Source organism: Gopherus evgoodei, chromosome 7 (genome assembly GCF_007399415.2).
Source record: "Gopherus evgoodei ecotype Sinaloan lineage chromosome 7, rGopEvg1_v1.p, whole genome shotgun sequence".
Lineage (NCBI taxonomy): Eukaryota > Metazoa > Chordata > Testudines > Testudinidae > Gopherus > Gopherus evgoodei.
The window spans coordinates 83669160-83685756 of record NC_044328.1 but is presented as its reverse complement, the minus strand read 5'-3'; the positions used below and the strand labels follow the sequence as shown (position 1 = coordinate 83685756).

The 16597-nt window shown below is 53.4% G+C and overlaps 1 protein-coding gene across 2 annotated transcripts; it reads right to left on the bottom strand.

Moving 5' to 3' along the window:
* Positions 1-1413: 1413 nt before the first annotated feature.
* RRP9 (ribosomal RNA processing 9, U3 small nucleolar RNA binding protein) lies at positions 1414-16342 on the bottom strand. Of its 2 annotated transcripts, none has more exons than XM_030570308.1 (15): positions 16239-16342; positions 15424-15506; positions 14364-14479; positions 9897-9964; positions 8579-8620; positions 7781-7907; positions 6801-6925; positions 5944-6036; positions 5554-5654; positions 4838-4972; positions 4003-4065; positions 3759-3916; positions 2683-2762; positions 2235-2308; positions 1414-1611 (listed from the first exon to the last, which is right to left on the bottom strand). In XM_030570308.1, exons 1-15 carry the CDS (start codon positions 16311-16313, stop codon positions 1509-1511), a joined length of 1443 nt encoding a protein of 480 aa, XP_030426168.1. In that variant the 5' UTR covers positions 16314-16342; the 3' UTR covers positions 1414-1508. The 2 variants fall into 2 exon arrangements, with proteins under 2 accessions (XP_030426168.1, XP_030426170.1); XM_030570310.1 differs by having other exon boundaries at positions 3771-3916.
* Between the last annotated feature and the right edge of the window lie 255 nt (positions 16343-16597).

Sequence of the window (16597 nt, the reverse complement as noted above, 5' to 3'; positions counted from 1 at the left end):
TCTTAGCATTGGTGTCATTCCCCCAGGTACAGTACACATGGAGGCCCAGCTCAGGTACAATACCACTCCAGGTAGAGTCAATGCAGCTGAGCAGACAGCTGTCATACGAGCTGATGCACAGGAACCGAGCTGGCATAGGCAGCTGAGCTGAACTTATCCCTGAAGGTCCAGGAGCAGAACTGTTGCCCCGACTCCCCCACACAAGCTAACTAGCTAGCACAGCCATCAGCTCTCAGATAATGAGAATAGCAGTCGAAAGCCCATGTAAAAGCAGCATGCAGGCAGTCACTGTTTTTAAGGCAGTAGCCTGCAAGGCTTTAAGGAACAGCTCTGTTTAAAAGAACAAAACACATAGTATCACAGCTGAGATTAAAATCTTAACTACAGGAGGTGGTTTTATAATGGTCCAGCTTTTCTAGCTTAGTACTAAACAGCCTAACCCCCCACTGCATGCTCGTTTGATCAAAATGCAGAGTTTAGAGCTGCTCTTCTTGGAGACAGATCCCAGGTGGAAACGGACATGACAGCACTTAATGCAGTCTCCGAGGCTGTGGCTGCTGTTAGCACAGATGCATTGAAAAAATGCCTCAAGTTTCGAGACAAAAACGAGTGACACTTGAACTTTAGTACATAAGCAGCCATGAGTGGCAGCTTCCAAATCTCCCTGGATGGCACGTCCAACAGAGATCTGCATCAGCAGTCCAAAGCTCTGCAGCAGAGACCAAGGGAGAGCAAAACAAAAACAAACCCACCCGCAGATTGATCAGAATGAGGGAGGGCTCATGCTGTGATTGCACGCTACATTTCTGGAGCAGAGGCATAAGAGGCCTGTCTCCTTGTTTGAATACAGGCAGTAGAGTCTCTCCAGATCTGTTGCGCACTCCCCCCGCCCCCCGAACTGAGGTCTGGATCCCTGACGCTAAGCAGGAAAGGGAAGAGAGAATCCTAGGCCCTGCCACAAACTCCAACATCTGAGTGGTAGAGAAAGGGAATTCTTCATGGGATCTCGGCAGGCAGAGATAGGGCTGCCCCTTGCAACATGCCCTTGAAGGTCACGGGCTATTTGAGTGAGTGGCTCTGGCCTGTTCTTGGGAAAGGAGGAAATCAGACTGAGGCTGCTTAGTCTGCATGTCCATTCCCCTCTCCCCCGCAAAAGGCCAGGTCTCAGCAGCTCACATGGAGCAGGTTCTGTCGCTGGCCTTTCAGGGACAGGAGAACGTTTGTCGAAGATCCTCCTCACTGCCATGCAGCTCTGGCTGCAGAGCGAGGGTGGCCTGGGCTTTTCATTTCATATCCTGCACTTCCCTTTCCTCTTGTGCCCAGCCTGCAACTGGTCAGAGAGAGGACGTCCTTGCCTCCCGGTTTCACTTGTGACAAAGCATCCGAGCCGTAGACAGGCCAACACTGACAGCAGGGTTTTACACAGGGGTTTACTTTTAATACAAAGTTTTAACTTAGTCTCACAAAGCTCTAGCAGCAACGCGACTGTATGCAAGAGGGGAGCAGGGTTAGGAGCCATCAGCTGGCTGTGCGCTGCCAGCCACCGTCCTCTGAAGCGGGATGATGCAGATGCTGTTCTTGGCTTCTTTGATTCGCCACCAGCGGCCCAACCTGAACGAGAGACACACCCTGAGCTTTTGTTTCTACCATTCTCTAGCAAGAAAGCCACCTGGGGCCAAGCCGAGCTCCCTCCTCAGAGGATCTCGGTGCTGGCACTCAGTGCTTCACGCTGCTCTAGCACCTGCCAGGGGCTCTTGGAGTGCTTTGCAGAGATCCAGCCTCCCAGAGGCACCATCTCTGGTCTACAGAAGGGGAAGGTTTGTCTCCATTTCGCCCAGGAGAAAGCAAGTCACTGGTAAGGCTGCCCTGAAGCAATGGCAGGAGGAGTTTCATACCAGTGCCAGCAGGGCTTTTAAGAGGGTTAGTGCCATTTCCTGCCCTCCCCTCCTAGACAGCCCACTCCTCGCATGCTTCACCCCGAAAGCTGCCCCTCCCCAGCGTTTAACAGACCCTTCTTCCCAGCTGAATTCCCAGCTGAATAAGAGTCCAATGCCAAATGTTGGATTTTTCTAAGCCCCCAGCACAGGCTCCACCCCATCACCAGCTCCTCCAGACTGCACTCTGCAGAGGGACGACCCCAAGGGCTGGGAGAGGGGCTGGGATTAGCGCCTGGGGCCTTGGGCCAGAGCCCCTGGAGACCCCATGCAGCCTGTAGCTAGCAGCAGGGCCGGTACCTGTGTTCCTGTCCAACCCCAACAACCAGGAAATCCCCAGCATTCGAGAACTTCAAGCTGTTGACAAAGCCGATCTGAGAGAGAGGAAGAGAGAGAGAGGCATGAGGACAGCACTGCAGGCTTGAGAGCTATTAGTCTGCCGGGACACTTGAGTGCAGGGCTCCCATTAGGGCAATGCAACTTCAATCAGGCCGAGGAAGGATTTAATCTCAGCAATTCACTGGCTTCACACACCAGATGAGAGGGAGCCCCTCTGGGTTTATTCCGGACCCCAGCAAAACCTCACCCCTCCGCCCCAACCTGCACAGCAGACTCATTTGGGGAAGAGGAACCCAGCTAGACAGAAGAGGGAAATTCCCATCTCTGCTCAGCCCCAAGCATTCGCTCCCATGAGCCTCGCCTGCCAAGAGGGAGCCTTCCTGCCCGCACGCCCGTGTCCCTTTCTTACCAGGGGGATGTCGAAGAGCGGCTCCAGCCTTCGAAATCCCTCGCCACACTTCCACAGCCGCACGCTGGAGCTGTGCGAGCCTGCGGTCACAGAGCAGAATGTGAGGGCCTTGGGCAGCCAGGCCCTGCACCTCCCCTGGGCCCGCTTACCCGCGATCTGCACCGATCCAAGCTAGCGCAGTGTCCCACAGCCCTGCCACCACACCAAGCCCTGCTGGCATCCATGACTGGCGCTCCACACAGCCCAGCTCCCCCTGCCACCCCACCAACACAACGTGGACCACAGGAAGCTGAAGCTACTGGCTGGGCAATTGCAGCAGCAAGCTGGCCTATTCTAGGGGGAAATCATCATCCTGCCTGGGGTTAGGCGGCAGTGGATCCTCATCACTCTGGGGGAGCAAGTCAGGACCAGAGAGGAGAGCGATGCAGCGATCTCCTGCCAGTGACACACAGGACAGACTGGTCACAAGGCCGCAGCTCTCTGGAGAGGCCCAGCCAATGTCCCCAGAACCCAGGAGCAGCATTTGCACCTCTTGCTCTGAGCTCACCAGTCATTTATTGTATGTGACATGGATCCAAGTTCAAACCAAGCCCTACCTCCCCCTCCCAGCCTGCCCCAAACCACTCCCTTCCCATCCAAGCAGGACTTCTCCACTCCTCAGCTAGTTTCTAAGCCAGGGTGGCAAGCCTGTGGTAGGAGCTGTAGGATTGGCAGGGCCTGGGACAGCTGAGGGCAGCACAGGGCGAGTTGTGGGTAAATTCCCCAGGGCTGCCAGGAAAGCAGAGCCAGGTTCCCAGAAGAAGAGAGAAGTTAGGAGCCTGAGGAATGACCCGTTCAGGGCCCTTTCCAGCCAAGCCCCTCAGAGCACTTCAAACAGTAACCAGGCCCCGCCCACGAGACAGGCATTGTCCCAGCTGTACAGAGTGCTAGCCCAAGCTGCAGGGAGGATAAGAGCCGAGGAGGAAGCCCAGAGCTGGGCAGGAAGCCGAGATCGCCCAGCTGCCGGGGGCCTGCAATGTACTGCATCCTTCCTCCCCGCCCCAGTCCCAAAGCAACAGCAAAAGCGAGGGTCTCACAGCGCGAGGCACCTGTGGCTACAACGTCACTGTTCAGCAGGGTGGCCACCGAGGAGATCCAGTACGGCTGCTCCAGGCCCTGGGCACCAAAGTTACTGTGCGCTTGCCTCACCGTTGTGAGCGGCTTCTTCTTCGAAAGACCCCAAAGGGCGACCGACCTGTTGTGAGACGTGGAGCGGATGAGGTTATGTGCCAAAGCCCAGGTCTGCAGCACCCCTAGCATGTCTCCAGCAAGGTTACTCACCCGTCATCCGCACCGGACACCATGTGCTCCTCGTTGATCAGCTGGACACAGTCAATGGAGCCCCTAAAATGAACAGAGGGAAGGAGGAGAATGATTTGTGGTTGTGGGCCCCCTGGGAAGTTACCCTGCAGGGTGCCAGAGCCCCAGAAGCAATGGTAGCCCCAGAACTTAAGCTGAGGTCAGACCGGGCTTCCAACACCACCCCTCAAAGGAGACAGTGCTGGTGGCACGCAGCATGCTTCAAAACAGGCCTCCCTGGCAGCCCCTCACTGCAACAGGCATCCCCTGGAGGTGGAGCATTCCCTAGGTCACCTCCCAGTAGGGCACATTTCCCCTTTTGGCTGCTCCCCCACTGGGATCTGGCATGAACGAGTCCTCCTGCGGACTGAGCTGCTTGCCCTGTGGTTCAGCCTGGCTGGCCTAGTTCCATGCCGCACCAGTGTGATATAGGAGCTTGGCTTGAGCTGCTTTCAGGAGCTGCTGCAGTGAGAAGCGGTCCCATGCACCATGCAGTGCTGTGGATGGCCGATAGCCAGCCTCCCCCCCCCGCATGTCTGCATCACTCCTGCAGGCACTAGGCAAGGTAGCATGTGCCACCACCAGCTCAACAGGTGTGGCCGATAACCTTGCACGAGGCAGGTGCTGGGAGGCATCTGACAAGACACTGGGCTGCAGAGCAGAGGGGAGGTAGAACAGACCAGGGATCGCAGCGCAGTTGCTTGCAGCCACCAGATGGCTTTGGCAGAGGAGCTGCCACGGAAGGTGAAGCAGGTTAAGCGAAGCAGATGCCCTGCAGACCTCCCCACCCTCTGCAGGGGCTGCTGCCCACACCTACTGGTGCCCGTAGAACACAAGCTGAGACTCCTCAGGGATCTTCCAGACCCGGACAGTGCCGTCTCGCCCTCCTGACGTGACACAGCACTCCCGGCTCAGGCTGTCCAGCCCCGTGATCGCATCCTGGTGCCCAAACCTGGAGTCGGGGGCAAACCAAGCAGAAGATGAGACCCAGTCTCAGTAACTCAGGGAACCCAGCCTGGCACCTTCTACATCCCTTCCAACCCAGGCTCTGCATTCTCAGCCTGGATGGTCACCATCTACCACCACCGCATGGCCAATGCTGATCACTGGTTCTCCTGGATGGGGAGCTTGTGGCTACAGCCACAGAATACTTGGCCTCTCATCAGACACAGCTGGCAGAAGACATGGTGACGTCTCTCTCAGGGAACCACGCTCAGGAAGAATGACTTAGGCCCTCAGATTTCTGAGCTGCAGCCATATCACAGCTACTGATGCAGTAGGAGGGCTCCTGATCAGGTGAGCCTGACCATGGGTGCCACCAAACTGAATGGACTGCTTGTTAGGGCAGGGTAGCCTTGAGCAGTGACCATAGGACAGCTTGGGGGCCAAATGCATTGCTGGGCCAGTCTGCTGGAGCCCCCTGCCCAGGAATCCCAGTCATCCATCTCCAGGGTCACCCCAAAAGCCACATAATCCTCCCAGCTCAGGCTTCCTGACTCTCCTGCCCCGGGGCACAGAGAACTGGGTCCTCACAGAGTTTCCACGTAGGCATTCTCAGCCACGTTCCAGACTTTGACGGAGCGATCGTGTGAGGCGCTGTATAGCTGGTGAGTGCCCTTCTGGAACGACAAACCCTGCATGGGGGGAGAGACCGGAGCTAAATACGGAAGAATGGCTTTAATGCCAATCCAAAACTGCATTCTCCAAGGCGACTACTCTAGGGAAAGCAGCCAAACTTCCCACCCGTCCCGAGCTCAGCACCTCAGAAGAAAGGCACTCGGCAAAGGGGGAAGAGGATTCCCATGGAGGAAGGGCTCCCTGACTTTTAGGCAGAGCCTCGATATGTTTCCCAAGTCAGCGTGGAAGGATTGAGTGCTCGGAGCCGCCTAGTTGTGTCTGAGCTACTCCCCTCCAGCAACTCACCGTCACAGTGTCTCGATGGCCAGTGAATTTATACAGGTGCTTGCATGTGACAGCCTCCCAGATCATGATCAGTTTGTTCCTGTCTCCTGTGGCCTGGCAGGGGACAGAGGACACTCTCACCAGCAGCCCCTAACAAGCTTTCCTGGGCCTGCGTCATCACAGCGGGCTGCATGGCTGCGCTATTATGCTCTGCTGCCATTTCAGAGGCCCACAGGGAGACTCAGGGGGCAGAGCCAGCCAGCAGGAGAGGTCTCAGCCAGATGGGAGGTGGGATTCCCCACCAGCCACTCCTTGGTTTTGTTCCCAGCTCACTGTCTTCCCTTGGAGAGCATACAGAGCAAACAGCCTTTGCCCTTCCTCCTCCTCTCAGGGTGGTCCCATTGGCGCCACAGCCAACGCTGGAGCCCAAGGCTGGTGAGATCTAGCCGTGCAGCTGGCCAGAGAGGCAGCAGTGATATTCTGTATGCCGTCAGTGACAGGTGAATGGGCCCAATCATGGCACAGCAGCCATCAGCCCTGCTTCTATCAGAGCAAGCTCCCCCAACAAGGTCTCATCATACAAGCCGTGTACCATGCACTCACAGCTGATGTACTGTTTGCAGCTCCTGTATCCTTTCTGGAAGGTGGCAGTGCCCAGCTCTACCTGTCAGAGCAGCCCACTCAGCTCTGAGGGCCAGGGACAGAGAGCGGGCAGCAGGGTGGGGGATCAAAGGGGGTCCAGCATTTGCAATGAAGCAGGAAGCTGCCAGCGAGTGCCAAGAACTCAAACGGCAAGAGCCTCCTCTCACTGCGTGACTACAGAACAAGGGTGAGCCAGCCAGCAGGGGAGAGGGCAGGGCCCGGCCGCTCCTCCTTACCAGGTATTTGCCATCTGACGAGATGGCCATGGAGAGAACATGCGCTGTGTGGCCGACGTGCTGGGCTTCTGTCCCCTTCTTCCCTCCAGGGATCACGTGCAACTTCTTCCCACTCTCCACATCCCCTGCAGCAGACTGCATCGGTCACCTCCTGCCTCATTCTACAGGGCTGCCTTGGCCAGCGTGTCCTCTTGGCAAGCCAAGGGCCACAGAGACAGGGCCAGCGCCTCCCCAGAGGGTTAGGAAGTAGAGAGTGCAAGACACACCTGCTGGTCCCAGCTCACCTGTCTCACTCCATTAACAGGAACTCCTTGGTAATGAGGCAGGAGATACCAGCTATCCACATCTGCTCAGAGCAAGGTGCAGGAGGATCACAACAGTACAGTGGAGTTCCTGCACCAGCCCCAAAGCAAGCTGCCAGAGGGCAGAGCTGACGCTATACTTAACAGTGCCTTCTAGCCCACTGTGAATGGTAAAGACTGTGACTCATTTTTTCAGGAGGGTCAACTCATTTTGGGCCCTTAAGATCTAAGCACCCATTTCTCTCTCTGCCTGCCTGCCTCCCTCCCCTCCCCCAAAGGCAGTGGAAGCTGGGTGTGCATGGCACTTCTGAAAAACAGGGGTGTACGTGTTTGGAGTTAAGCACTCAAGAACTGAGGGGACCCCCCCTCCCCCCAAATTAGTGGACATTTCTCAAGATTTAGATCCTGCTTGCAGGGTCAGTGCTACTCCAGCACTAAAATCTAGCTTGTAACAAAGCAAGAGACTTCCCTTCAGAAGAGGAGGCTACAAGCAAAGCTAGAAATTGACAAGCTCTGACAGCCTGCCCTTCACAGCTCTAACGTGTGAGCACAGCACCTGCCGGGAGATGGAGCACAGCCAGGTTATGGGAGAGGATGCTCTTCACAACTGTCTTTGGAAATGCTGAAACCTGCAAGCCACTGGACTAAGAGGGGAGGTGGCCTAGGAAAAAAACTCACATTTGATGATGGAGCAGTCTTTGGCAGCTGAAAAGATGTACTTGTCATCTGGAGAGATGACCAGGCAGGTGATGGGCAGCTGGTGACCTCGCAGCACTCGGATAGCTGCTGTATCTGGAGGCTGCAACTGTTCACACACAGCACCTCATTAACAAAGCGCTCTGGCGCCACAGACTTTGCATGGGGTTGTGAGCTATTTTATCCCTGGTGATGGGATGGGCTGACTTCAGTGGGAGCGCAGCACCTCAAAGATCTAGCTGTCAGCACTCAACTTTATAAGGCCAAGATTTTCAAATATTTAAGGTACTTATATACCCCCCTACCCCCATTACCATAACAGAGCACTACCACCACCCCTGTAATAGGGCAATGCTATTATCCCCATTTTACAGATACGAAACTGAGGCACAAACATGCCACATGACTTGCCCAAGGTCACTCAAGAAGTGTGTGGCAGAGCATGGAATTGAACCTAGGTCTCCTGCCATCCAGTCCAGGGCTCTATCCACTAGGCCACACTTCCAGAGCAAACCTGGATCCACAAGAGTCCCAGGTCAGTGCAGGACCATCTTGCCCTATCTTGCAAATGCTGTTATTTTCAACTGAACTAGGAGCAAGCTCATCCGAGGCGCCTGCATTGGGAGAGAACAGTTGATCTGACAGCCGGGAGACTGAGCCACTCCAGAAAGGGATCACATGACATGCCCCCCTACCCCTCAGGGAGAACAGGCTGCCAGCAACCTCTCCCTGCCCCTGCCCAACTCTGAGAGCTATTCATTCGAAGCTTTGCAAACTTACATCTTTGGCGATCAGTCGCTGCAGTTTTCCCTTCTGTTCAAGCTGTTGAAAGTACGAGGCAGTTAAGACACAAGCAGTAAAGCCCTAGGCACTCAGTCCCTGCACAGTGGAGACTATTCTGCCCTTACAAGATGTGGACTGAGGACAATTTAGATACAAAAAATTGTTCAGCTGCACAGTTAACTGCTTGACCACACTTTGGTTCGGCCTGAAATACATTCCAGAAAACCAAACCACCAATGTCACCCAGGCTTGTTGCCCTGGGGGGAGGGATAGCTCAGTGGTTTGAGCATTGGCCTGCTAAACCCAAGGTTGTAAGCTCAATTCTTGAGGGGGCCACTTAGGGATCTGGGGCAAAATCAGTACTTGGTCCTGCTAGTGAAGGCAGGCGCTGGACTCGATGACCTCTTGGGGTCCCTTCCAGTTCTATGAGATAGATATGTTATAAGCCAATAAAAAGCATAGAACAGGAATCTCTCATAAAGTGTTAAATTCATCTTACACTGAAGATGTGCTCCCAAAGTCACCAGCCTAAAGTCATCTTTTTATATCCGACCCATTTACAAGAAGTGCTGTGTACATCACCTGAAACTAGATTTAACCAATCAGCTTTCTATGTTGTTTTTCTGGTACCATGCTGTACCCCCTTACCTCTTTGTTCTGAGAGCATGCACTCCAGCTACTAGACCTGTGAAGGCATCTCTGCAGTTTGCAAGATGGCAGAACATGGTCTTTATCTTTTTCCTCTGGGACATTCTAGTAGTAGCCTGAGAGAGCTACTCCCTATCTCTTGCTATGGTAAAACAGTCTTGTGTGCTGATCCTGAACGTTCTCCTGTCTTCCTAAGCCAAAGCTTACTTCTGCAAATGCAAGGTGTTATGGGATACTTGACATGGATGGACAGAATTGTGGAGAGAGTACACTTGATCTTAGCCATGAGGCAGTGAACATAACTTCCCAATGCTTTATATTAACACCAAGCCAATGCATGTGTTAGGCTGTGTGTGTGTGTGCGCGCGCGAGAGAGAAATTCCATGCAGAGATTCAAGTCACGTTCTCCCCAGCTGGAGGATGTTTGACGCTGCGGTAAAAGTCAAATGCATATTTGTGTGGGAGTGAGCAGACACTCATCTCAGAGATTGTAGCCACAAGACAGGCCCTCAAGAGCAGGCTGAAAGGAATTGGCGGGGGAGGAGGGGGGAAATCCCCAGGAGCATCAGAAGGGAAGAACCAGGTGCGATTCAAAAGAGAAGATGTCAGCAAGCAAGCAAGGAGCCCCTGAATCCATTAACTCCTCTCCCTCAAGCAGCCTACTCACCACATCTTCCTTCAGTCGGCCAGCAACCAAGTCCTCCTCCAAGGCCTTCTCTTCTGCCTTTTCCGCCTCTGCCCAAGAGACAAGCACAGAGACAGCACATTAGGAATGGAGCTCCGCATGCACAGCAAGAAGGCTGGTGACATACGACTGAAGCAATGAACATTCCTGCATTAGCAAAGCTTACTCTCCAAGAGGAGGAGCAAGCAGCAGACAGCCCTCAAAGAACTACACACTGGAAGGTTAGCACAGGCTTTTAACTATGCAAATACAGGGAGCTGGTCCCGAGTGATTACTTGGTCAGACCTCCTGCTCCAGATTTAGGCCCCAGATCATTGAGCACACTCCTGGTCAACAGCAGACCATGCATCCCCCATATCAACAAGTGGAAACTTAAGCATTCTAGCTCTTGCATTACCACTTTGAGGGTACGTCTACACTACGGGATTATTCCGATTTTACATAAACCGGTTTTATAAAACAGATTGTATAAAGTCGAGTGCACGGAGCCACACTAAGCACATTAATTCGGTGGTGTGCATCCATGGTCTGAGGCTAGCGTCGATTTCCGGAGCGTTGCACTGTGGGTAGCTATTCCGTAGCTATCCCATAGTTCCCGCAGTCTCCCCCACCCCTTAGAATTCTGGGTTGAGAGCCCAGTGGCCAATGGGACAAAAATCATTGTCACGGGTGGTTCTGGGTAAACGTCGTCACTCATTCCTTCCTTTGGGAAAGCAACGGCAGACAATCATTTCACGCCCTTTTTCCCTGGATTGCCCTGCCAGACGCCATAGCACGGCAACCATGGAGCCCGTTCAGTGTTTTTGTTTTGTTTTTTTTACAGTCACCGTATGTATACTGGATGCCGTGGACAGAGGCGATACTCCAGCGCTACACAGCAGCATTCATTTGCTTTTGCATGATAGCAGAGACGGTTACCAGTCGTTCTGTACCGTCTCCTACCAGGGTAATTTGGCAATGAGATGACGGTTATCTGTCCTTCTGTGCTGTCTGCTGCTATCATGGGTGCCCCTGGCTGAGGTCGGCCGGGGGCGCAAAAGCAAAACTGGGAATGACTCCCCGAGTCAATCCCTCCTTTATGGTTTCTAAAAATAGAGTCAGTCCTGCCTAGAATATGGGGCAAGTGTACTAGAGAAGCAGTGTATCAGAGAGCACAGCTGCTCCGTGTCAGGTCCCGCAGAAATGATGAGATACATGCCATTCACGGGGGGGTGCCCCTGCAACAACCCCAGCAGTTGCTTCCCTCCTCCCCCAACCTTCCTGGGCTACCGTGGCAGTGTCCCCCGCATTTGTGTCATGAAGTTATAAAGAATGCAGGAATAACAAACAGTGACTTGTTAGTGAGATAAACTGAGGGGGAGGCAGCCTCCCGCTGCTATGACAGTCCAGGCAGGACATTAAGCAGTGTGGAGGAGAGGAGCCCAGCATGCCACTGCTAAGATAGATTCTGTACTGCCTGGACTTTCTTTACACAGGAAAGGGAGGGGGCTGATGGAGCTCAGCCCCCAGTTGCTACGATGAGGACGGTTACCAGCCGTTCTGTCCCATCTACTGGGAATAACCAGGAATCATTCCTATTTTTACCCAGGCGCCCCTGAGGCCAGCCAGGGGTATTCAGCAGTTATCAAGCACGGGCTGATGGTGACGACGGATATCAGTCATATTGTATCGTCTGCCACCGGGGAGGGGAGAGGAGCGGATACTGCTCTTCACTGCTGCAGCATCGTGTCTACCAGCAGCATTCCGTAGACAGAGGGTGACACTGAAAGAAGTCAAGAAACGATTTCTTTCCCTTTTCTTTCACGCGATGGGGGGAGGGAGTAAATTGACGAGCTATATCCTGAACCACGCTGGACAACATGTTTGAACCTACAGGCACTGGGAGCTCAGCCAAGAATGCAAATACTTTTCGGAGACTGCTGGGAACTGTGAGATAGCTGGAGTCCTCAGTACTCCCACCCTCCCTCCATGAGCGTCCATTTGAGTCTCTGGCTTCCTGTTACGCTTGTCACGCAGCACTGTGTAGCCTGTAGATTTTTTTTTCAAATGCTTTGGCATTTCGTCTTCTGTAACGGAGCTCTGATAGAACAGATTTGTTTCCCCATACAGCAATCAGATCTAGTATCTCCTGTACGGTCCATGCTGGAGCTCTTTTTGGATTTGGGACTGCATTGCCACCCGTGCTGATCAGAGCTCCACCCTGGGCAAACAGGAAATGAAAATCAAAATTTCGCGGGGCTTTTCCTGTTTACCTGGCCACTGCATCCGAGTTGAGATTGCTGTCCAGAGCAGTCACAGTGGTGTACTGTGGGATACCGCCCGGAGGCCAATACCGTCGATTTGCGGCTACACTAACCCTAATCCGATATGGTAATACTGATTTTAGCACTACTCCTCTCGTCAGGGAGGAGTACAGAAACCGATTTAAAGAGCCCTTTATATCGATATAAAGGGCCTCGTAGTGTGGACGGATACAGCGTTAAATCGGTTTAACGCTGCTAAAATCAGTTTCAACGCGTAGTGTAGACCAGGCCTAAGGCAGAGTTTATCACTGTGCGCATGCTATAAGCAGTTCCTGAGCATACTTCAGGGCTTCATCTGGCTGCATAAACGTTTTATATCCTTTTCTAGGGAAAATTTTTAAAACAGCTGGACAGGAGGTGCTGCAGGTGTGACTGACACACCTGAAGCTTCCTCACTGGGTCACTATTTTATAGAGGTTCTTATGACAAGTGTGGCATTGTAGGATCCAAGCTTATAGTCTATGCATCCTTTGGCACCACAGAGAAATCTTGGGAAAACATGATGTGCTTGTTGTTATGTGCCATGGAATCTTAAAGCTGCTAATGTCTCGGAATGTTCCTGCCATTGCAAAGTCCTATTTTGGGTCAGTTCCCTGCTGGGTTAGGTGGTGATTTTGTCAGTTCAACGGGGAATGGAGCCAGGGCTTAGTGTGAATGCAGCTGAAAGCTAGAACTGCATCATGCCCATGGCTCCTGTATTGTCCCCACTTTAACAAGCATTGAAATGGATGTGCAGAGAAGGGATGGCCTTGCCCAACATCTCACAGTAAGTTGGCAGGGAGGAGAGAGACTCTAGGGCAGGGTTTCTCAAACAGGGGTTGCCACTTGTGTAGGGAAAGCCCCTGGTGGGCCGGGCCGGTGTGCTTACCTGCCCCGTCCGCAGGTCCGGCCGATCACTGCTCCTACTGGCTGCGGATCGCTGCTCCGGGCCAATGGGAACTGCTGGAAGCGGCACAGGCTGAAGGACTTGGCTCAGAGCAGCAATCCACAGCCAGTGAGAGCCATGATTGGCCAGACCTGTTTAAGAAACCCTGCTCTAGGAAAGAAGCCCTAAGGGTCAGTGGCCTGGGAGGAGCCAGACCGTCAGGGATAAAGCCTGGGGAGGCAGCCTTCTGTAAGAGAGGAAAGGCCCTGCAGAGCCTGGGATGGGGGCAAAGCCTGCAGAGGATCAACCCTGAGAAGGGTGGAAGAGTTCTGGTACCTCTGAGCTGCAACACTGTTACCCCAAAATGCATGGGACTAAAGTGTGACCTGACCAGAGGGCCATGTCATGAGAAGAGACCCCTGCAGGGCTGGACCAGCTGTCAGCAAGGGGCGCTAGATGAGGAAAAAGATGCTCTGCCACACCGATCCACGAGGGGAAACTCCAGCAATAAGTCCACTATCTTACATTACCACTGATCAGACTCCTAAAGTGAAAAACTGCAGGTGTCAAACTCAATCACACCTGCAGGATAACCAGCCTTGATACCCAGGATATAGTAGCCCAGTCTAAGAGTAGGAGAACTGCAGAATCCTGTCCCAGGCTAGGCAAGGCCTGACACCTCAGCTGATGCACTCAGAGACCAGCAGCTTATTCTGCCACTGTGGCAGACTTTATCCAAGAAAAATAGTATTTTACATAGCAGATGACTTACAACAAGTTTCAGGACATAACAATGCAGATGACAAAGAAAGCATTTCAGAGTTTTTCTTTCAAGTTACTTGGAACACGGACAACACATCAATTGTTACATGTCAAGACAAACCATAGATTCGATTTGTGTAGTGACTGGGAAACCTATGCTGAATTGCCACATTTAGGAAAGTAAGCAAGCAGGAACGGAGTATGAGACACCGCATTTTTGTCACTTTTCATTTTATACTTCACTGTATACTAGTAAATCCATTAAACTATTTAGATTGTCCCCAAGGAGTTTAGACTGCCTCTTCTTTTGGGTCTGTGCTTAATAGTAAATTTCATCAAGCAAAAGCAACCAGTCATTACAGCACTGAAGCCTGAGTATAACAGGGAAGAGGCACAATTCCTGCATGCAAATCAGTAAGGAAGAGCAGCAGGGCTGAGGTACAGCTACTAATGTCCTTGCTCCTCAATAGCATCCCCTGCACTGCCCAGCCAAATGCACCCAGCCTGCCAAATACTCACCCTGCTCTTGAAGCTGCTTCAGGTAAAGTTTGGCTAATCTCAGCTTCTTCTCCTGTGCTGTCTCTTCAATCTCATCTGCCTCATTGTCCTTCTTCCGCTTCCCACCAAATGTAGGGCTACAGGGGAAGAGAGGGAGGGTGGGGGTGTGCACGGGAAGAGGTCTCTTCCTCCAACCATAACACCTTTCACTTTATAGACCATTTGTAGTCTAGTATCCAGTCAATACAATCTACTTTTGGACTGAAGTCTGTGTACAGAAACACATTCATGCACAGCAGTTTAAGTACATAAACAGGCACCACTCAACTTCATTTAGAAGTGTATAAAAGGGCAAGTTCTTTGTAATTAACCAAGAAATAACATGAAGTGGAGAGGGTCCCCACCACCTAGTATTAGACCCCACATTTCTGAAACAGTGGCCCCCACCACTTTAAGTGAGAGGGACTGTGAAAGTCTGGCTTGGAACGAAGTGCTTTGTGCAACTTAACTATAGTTCTGCAAGATGCCAGCCAAATGAACAGGATGGAACAGCCTACGTAGAACCATGGAGCCAGATTCTATGTAGATACTTACACCATGCTCATCACTGTAGCATCTGAGTGCTTTCCAGCTGAGCAATGTGAGTAACATCTTCATATGCTTGTTCTCTCCTCTCCTCCTAAAGTGAGAAGTGTATGCAGTGGAGTGGTCTGGGATTTTTGTTAATACACCCTGTGGTGATGGTCCTTAATTCCTGGGGGAGTTCATTTCCCAGTCTGGGACAGGCCTCCAAAACCACTGTCTCCTGATTGTAGAAAGTTGCACAGCGATCTCAGGAAAAGCATACAAAAGAAGAGCTCTGGGTGTCCCACCTTGTTTCCCCCACTGAACCCCTAGAGGAGGGATCTCTCTCTCTGTATTTCTATGGCCCTCACCTCTACAGTGTTTGGGCACCTTGGAGTGGAAGGAGGAGTGTGCGTGGGTAGGGATGTTTCCTGGGTTCTGCTCTGCAAGGTGGTTATTGGAGGGACCCTTTGGGTCAACACCCACTGGGGGGGGGGGTCGGGGGCTAATGCATTACCTCTCTGCATCGGAGTCGCTGGAGATCTCCTCATCCAGCTTCGAGCGGGCTTTCTGCCAGGATTTCTCCTCTGCATCAGGGACCTCAAGAACAAAACCCTCTTTCAGCACATCCTGGCTACAGCAACAAGGTATGTGGGGGAGGGGGGGGGACGACACACCAGCCCACACTGTCTCCCCTCTCATAACTGGGAGGGAGGGGGGCAATGGGTAGGGAGCACCCAATCCTTGCACCACCCTAGGATCCCTACAATGTTGTCACCTCCAGCCCACACTAATCAGAGAAAAAGCGATAGGCAACTATCTTAGCCAGCCTAGGAAATCCCCACCCACCTCCGTTCCCGTAGCTCCTATCAATCCCTCTAGCCTTCCACCCCGTTCCCCCTACCCAACCCCTCCAGCTCTCAATTCCTCAACCCAGCCCCCTGCCCCATTTCCCCTACCCAGGACCTCCATCCCCTGATTTCTCCACCCAGCACCCTACCCCATTCCCTCTGCCCAGCCCCTTTATCCCCTGCTTCCCCAGCTAGCCCCCTGTCCCATTTCCCCTACCCAGGACCTCCATCCCCTGATTTCTCCACCCAGCACCCTACCCCATTCCCTCTGCCCCGCCCCTTTATCCCCTGCTTCCCCCAGCCAGCCCGTTGCCCCATTCCCCCTACCCAGCCCGTCCCCCGCTTCCCCCACCCAGCCCCCTGCCGCCCGTGCGTCCCCCTAGTCCCCAATTCCCCCACCAGCTCCTCACTTCCTGCTCCAGCCGACCCCCATCCCCATCGCCTCCCCAATGGGCGCCCTTGTTCTTGTTCCCGCCCCCACCTTGCGCCGCCTGCGCCCGGCTCCCCCCGCCGCGGCCCCTCGCTGCTGCTGCTGCTTCGCTTCCAACGCCGCCATGCCGCTGCCTCCAGCCCAGTCTGCGGCTCAGCGCCAGCTGCACGTGGCGCTCTGGTTCCGCCCCTAGATCCCTCCCATTGGACAGAGCCCCTCCGGCAACGCCCACAGTTCCCTCTCTATTGGTTGGAATCACTCCCAGGTCCTCCCCTTCGTACTCGCGTTCTTTTCAGGGCTAACGCCCCTTTCCTCCCTCATTGTGCCCCGCCTTCCCCTCCTATTGGACAAATCTTCAGCTCCCCCCTCCCCCCGTCTCCTGTTGGTGAGCTGAGCTGCCTGTAAACGGG

Excerpts from the sequence above, each read along its gene's own strand:
- RRP9 (XM_030570308.1), bottom strand. The coding sequence starts at position 16,313 with ATGGCGGCGTTGGAAGCGAAGCAGCAGCAGCAGCGAGGGGCCGCGGCG. Across the intron at positions 6,926-7,780 it reads AGACTGCTCCATCATCAAAT|GGGATGTGGAGAGTGGGAAG; the intron begins GTGAGTTTTTTT and ends AGTCTGCTGCAG. Across the intron at positions 4,066-4,837 it reads CTTGTGTTCTACGGGCACCA|GGGCTCCATTGACTGTGTCC; the intron begins GTAGGTGTGGGC and ends TGTTCATTTTAG.